Source organism: Octopus bimaculoides, chromosome 9 (assembly GCF_001194135.2).
Source record: "Octopus bimaculoides isolate UCB-OBI-ISO-001 chromosome 9, ASM119413v2, whole genome shotgun sequence".
Lineage (NCBI taxonomy): Eukaryota > Metazoa > Mollusca > Cephalopoda > Octopoda > Octopodidae > Octopus > Octopus bimaculoides.
The window spans coordinates 3,049,637-3,055,802 of NC_068989.1; the positions used below are offsets into that span (position 1 = coordinate 3,049,637).

The 6,166-nt window shown below is 35.9% G+C and overlaps 1 protein-coding gene and 1 long non-coding RNA gene across 6 annotated transcripts in view; one reads left to right on the forward strand and one right to left on the reverse strand.

The window, feature by feature from the left end:
* Window positions 1-6,166, reverse strand: part of LOC106869147 (5'-AMP-activated protein kinase subunit gamma-1) — a 486,366-nt gene that overhangs the window by 246,615 nt on the left and 233,585 nt on the right. For all 4 annotated transcript variants that reach the window (XM_052970373.1, XM_052970371.1, XM_014914748.2 and 1 more), the window contains one exon: window positions 1,456-1,509. In XM_052970373.1, coding sequence (XP_052826333.1) covers window positions 1,456-1,509 — 54 coding nt within the window. The remainder of the gene's footprint in view (window positions 1-1,455; window positions 1,510-6,166) is intronic.
* LOC128248684 (uncharacterized) overlaps window positions 1-6,166 on the forward strand; it is a 42,503-nt gene that overhangs the window by 26,700 nt on the left and 9,637 nt on the right. For both annotated transcript variants that reach the window (XR_008264840.1, XR_008264841.1), the window contains exon 2: window positions 4,018-4,124. This is a non-coding gene — a long non-coding RNA (uncharacterized LOC128248684). The remainder of the gene's footprint in view (window positions 1-4,017; window positions 4,125-6,166) is intronic.

Below are 6,166 nucleotides of genomic sequence, written 5' to 3' on the forward strand. Positions count from 1 at the left end.
TATATATATATATGTATGTATATATGTATGTATATATGTATATATATCCACCTTCTTTCCTTCATGGTCCTTTTCAGTGCATTGGATCAGGGTTATCTTTGATTTCAGTTGATGTTAAGTGGATGAGAGACAAGTTTTCCCCTGGATGGTATGCTAGTCTATTGTAACCTTTAGGTACCATGAGGAAGTACAATTCACCACCATAAGCAGAAAATGAGGATTACCATAAAATTATTTTGTATGGATTTGACAGGAGGTCACAAATGTGTAAGGCAAAGCTATTATTGATTAAAATCAATAATTACTTCAAGCCTGGTTCTCATTTATCAACTCTGGAGAGAAGACAGAATTCGAGATTTGGACTTGCTCACTGAGTCAGGACAGAACTGATTCATCTGCCGTTTTACCATTTCCTTTACTGCCGACTTCTTTTGTTTTGGAAATAATAATATTGCTCATGGGTAGAAAGCCCAAGATTCCTGTTGTTGCCTAATGCCAGGTTAATCCTGATTGTCACAGACCTTTCATTGGAAGCATTCCACCTGAATGGTCATCTTTATCCATATTTATGTACCAGATTCCTTCCACCAATACATTGGTGTATGTGTATGTGTGTGTGTGTGTGTGTGTGTGTGTGTGTGTGTGTGTGTGTGTGTGTGTGTGTGTGTGTGTGTGTGTGTGTGTGCGTGTGAGCGTGTGTGTGTATGTACAGAGGTGAAGTCAGGGGTGAATTATGCCTGCTTAATCTACAAAAAAAAAAATAAAGTATTTTGCAGTTGATGCATAGTAAACAGACTAACCTTCACAATTTTATTGAATTAAGTGCATATTTTGCCATGAGAGGAAAATGTTACTATCGATCTATTTTATCAAAGGTAGGCACTGCCTACCTTGCCTACCCAGACGGTACGTCCCTGTTGAGAGTATATATATATATATATACATATTACTATATAGTTAGTTATTAATTAGCAGGAGGAAAATGACATATTCAGTTCAATGTTAGATGTGTCTAATTTCCCTTGATTTGCAGAACCTGAGGTTGAAGCATGGGTTAGGCATCTTTTCCCAGTGTATTAGTGTCTCACTTCTACTTAGAATCCAATGAAAACTGAGGACAAGCTCCAATGCACTGCAAAACCTCTTACAAAGAGGCTGTTGAGATCAAACAGGAAGGAACATTGGATGCAGAAATACTTGTGTGTGCATACATAAACATACACACAGACACACGCATGTACATACATATACATACATAAATATATACATATATAAATATATACACATACATATGTATATATATATATATATATATATATATATATATATATATATATATATATATATATATATATATATATATATATATATATACACACACATATAAATACATATATATATTTATTTTTATATATATATATATGAAATAAAAATAAACACTTTTTTCCCTGTTACCTGAGAGCGGAATCTCTTAGGTGAAGAGATGCGTATAAATCTTGCAACTCCATCCTTTAATTTTTTTTTTTTTAGATAAGAAATAAAAAAAAAGTGAAAAAAAGAGAGAGAAAGAAAAGAAATGTGTTAGAAAATAAATCACAAGAAAAAAAGCAAAATAAAAGTATCATTCATTTAAAGAAATATCAATTGAGCAGGCAATGATTTCAGACCACAACATCACATGTGAATACTTTTATACATTTGTAATGCTTCATAGCATTGGGATAAAAAAAAACATAATTTAATATTCTTTTAATGAAGGAAAAAGAAAACATAAATTCTGAATGCGTACATGATGTTTTGATATATATGATCTGAGGAGTTTGTTTTTCATATTATACACCTCTAGAAAGTAATATACAATTATTACATAATGCTAACTATTCATATTGATGTAAAATGTATATATATACATTAATTTAGAATGGGGAAATTAATAATAGGATATTCAAAAATTATGGAACAGCTATAATCATAAGAAAATCATATGGAAAATACATATGTGTATTCACCTCTTATACCACCTTATTTTATGATTACACACAAACACACACATATACACAGAGAAAGATATAAGGATGAGTGCATATTGTATTGGCATATACACTTTTAGTGAATGTATGTATATGTAATTTTCCCTTTTATTGCCAATGAATGTGAATATATACATACATGCACACACACTCATGTGTTATGTAACCTCACTGCAGTACCCCACCTTGCCTGTATTTAGCAATTCTCAAAAACATAAATGTAATCACATGAATTCAATAAATATAAATTGCTTTAAAAAGATGCCAACAAAGTTCTTCAGTTGGTTTGGTAATATTGGTTTCCTCAGAACTGTTGTGTCCAACTAATTTCAACCAAAATGGGTTGAAACTGAGTTTTATTAAAATTCACATACATATGAAAAAAAACAAAAAAAAACAAAGATATATGGAACCTGAAAGTTATATAAGTCTATGGTTTGTACCTTGAAGAGATGTGCGCTACATGGAATTTCAGCTGCCTAGGGGTGGGGCCGAGACTGCATATGTGTGCACATTTACATACAATCACCTTTGTATATAACTATTGGAATTTCCAAATATTCTTATATCAGTCACTGGCTAAATTGGGTCTGAGGTTTGTATATTTATGTACCTTATTCCCACCTCACACCCGATCCCTCTGCTTTACTCATTTGTACCTTAAAGGTTCACCCTGACACTTGATTGCAGTGGCGGACTGGGTCTAAAAATACTGGTTGCCAGGAGACTAAGGGGGACCAGCCACAACTACGATGCTATCATTTAATTTTTTTTCTTTTTTGTTAAAAGTATTTTTTTTAATTGTCTACAAACACAGCCAAACTGAAATAATTAACGCATTCTCCCAGGAGTGAATAAAAAAATTCTCAAACTTGAAGGGATGGGTCCCTTCGATATTAACATGGGCCCTATGTATGGATTCTAATGGCGCAGGGGCCCATTTGCCATCGGGCAAGCGGGCAACCTGTCCAGTCCGCCACTGCTTGATTGCCATTATCTTTTCTATTGATCTCAAGCCCTTCTTGACCATTCCAACCCAGGCATAAGAAATTGATGTTAAAATGGAAATGAATGTAATATGTGTGTGTGTGTGTGTGTGTGTGTGTGTGTGTGTGTGTGTGTGTGTGTGTGTGTGAATGTATTTATGTGAATGCGTTCATATTCTAGTCTTCATGCGTGTTCACTGAGTGTAAACAACGGCCTTGCTATATCCTTTGCCCTTACAGTCCAGGCTTCTTGGTGTATCGAGACATGTCATGTGACCTTTGTAAACAAAAGACTCATTCAGGTGTTGTTTACATCCCATTCTCCACAAAGCCTTGACTGAACCTGTTATTGTTTCGTAGACTGAGGGATTATTATCATGCTTGGAAGCAGGTGAGGATTGGCATCAGGTGCCTGGTTATAGAACTCTGCTCCACTGAAATCTAATCTGAGACCAATGCAAGCATGGGAAACACTTAAGATGATTACGCAACTCCTGGTCTTTAGTAAATTCTTTAATTTCATATTATTCTCCATCCTTGTCTAATGCTTTATTGTGAGACATTTCTATAATGAGTTCTAAAATCAGATCGTTAGTATTGCTGTGTCAAAGTGAAATCAAATCTTAACATACATGCATACACACACACATGCACATTAACCACCCCCACACAAACATTGACACTGTATACACACATAATACATACACATACACATTAACCACACACATTCCCACACAAACACTGAAACTATGTACATACATAATGCACACACACAGACATACAAAAAAAACATACACACATGTATACACACATGCATATATATACATGTTTATATAAACACATGCACACATACATACACAGCACATACCTACATCAACATGTGCTCCTGTATTACAATCAACTCTGTAACCACGGGGTCAAATTTCTTTAAATAGACTTTTATTGTGAAGTTACATGATGCAATGCTGCTTATATGATATGTTAACCTTTTCTTTTTAAAGGTTACCAGCATTGAATAATTTCCATCTGCCACAGCAGCGGCAGTAGCAGCAGCAGCGGCAGTAGCAGCAGCAGCAGCAGCACCGCCGCCACCATTACTAATGTCAAGGTCAGCAGTACTTCTGTTACGATCTCTCTCTATTTTGTTTGTGATTTCGACCCCTCGTCTCTAAAGTACCCCCCACCTCACTGATGGGACCCCAAACTTCAACATTCGAATGGTAATCACTACACCAATCATCATTAACCACCAACGCCACTCACCACACCTGTTGCCAGCAACCCCACTCCGCCTACTACTACTACTACCTTATGAAGCACTATATATATATACATATATATATACATACACACACACACACACACATATATATATATATATATGTGTGTGTGTGTGTGTGTGTAAACTGAAAAAACTTGACTCCGTCAGTCACGAATGACCCTGGGTGCACGTAAGCGAACACACAACCTAGGGTTGTTTTTGTGAAAGACCAGCAGTCGCCCATGCACACCAGCCCCCCCTCTCCACGCCACCGATGTGATTGCTGGAGTCGGTGTTCAAGCTCTGGTATGAAACCAATCAGCAAGCAAAAGCAGGTCCAAAGAACTGAGTTAAATCAATAAATTCTTTTCCATCGTTGATTCAGAAAAATTTATAATCCCCACCTTGTCTCCAATTTATGCAAAATTACGCAAAATAATACGAATACAATAAACAGGCAAATAATATTTTAATTATAGTATTGGCATGATTTAAAATGTTTTCAAGGGACATAACTCTACAAAAGATTGTCAAAATATGAGTTAATTCCCTTTGATATATTTGAAAATTTACAATTTTCACCCCCCCCTTTTTTTCTTACTAATGTATGCCAGACTGGTTTTTAAACTGAAAAGTACCAGCTCCATCTCACGAAACATTTTTCTCCACAACTCTTAATTTACGAGGAGAAGGAATAGAATTTGTAGCCATATTCTTTCCCCGCTATGGTGCTGCACAGTAATTTGGCAGCCTCGATGCTAACGCGGCAACCCGCCTTCACATCTGAGAAACAACGCTTTTAACCACTCTCTCAGTAATTAACGATACCCCTTCTTCTTAAAACAATTTACAGTAGTATCTCATTCCGAAGCATATTAAAACAAGTAAATGTTTATTTTAGCTGCAACAATCTAAGCACTGCCGATTTCTTCCGCAAAATCGGGCCAACTGCGGCCCGGCTGAAGCATGAGCCTTTCGAGAAGAGGTGGATATTGCTGGCCATTCTTCACAGCCACACCTTTGCAATTCCGTTCACGAGGCACAGCTAGAAACACCCTTTGTTCTGGGGTGTACAACCCACTACTCCTTCCCACCCCATCTTCTGCTGCTTAATCCCCACCCCCCCTTTTTTTTTTCTCTTTTTCTTTGTTTCCTTTGTGAGGTAGTTATGTTTTCCTCCTCTCTCGATAATTTAATCGTTTATACTTTTAATCATTTTTACTTTCTTTTCTTCCAGTAAAAATATGTTGTTAAAAAACGAAAAACAAAGCCCAGTTCTCCACTTAATCATAAATTCTGGACACATATATCCAGACCCAAATGAACAACAGTAGTCGGTGTTAGTTCTGCCGTTTTACCATTTATCTACGTCACTTATAGACTAATAATATGTGACAATGAAGTCTCAATGGGTATTTCGATCTGCAAGAAATGACAGCCAAATATCCTCAAATCGTATTAGTGAAATACCGAGGTAATTGTACCTAATACAGTCACACCAACCCCCGCAATACAAATGATTGGTTTTTAATTAAATTGGAACTCATTATTAAAGAGATGAGACGGGGAATTGAAAAGTACGAGACAAAATGCGTTGTAGTTTACACCATAAGGATTTAGAGACTTCGAGAGAACGCGAAAGAATTCGTTTTTAATAGTCGAACTTAAAGCTATAGTTAACAGCAGGTAAATATCAAGTAAAAAGTTTCGATGGTGGTAAGAACAAAGATTCTAAGATGGATACAGAAGCTCTAAGACTCTAAGGATTGGCTTTGGTCCAAAGGCAGAACATTTTGTGGTATTTAGTTACATCCCGTTTCCTGCAGGAGTTAAGTTTTAATTTTATCTCCTATTATCGAAAAAAGATTAAAGAAAAAAAAAAAAAAACC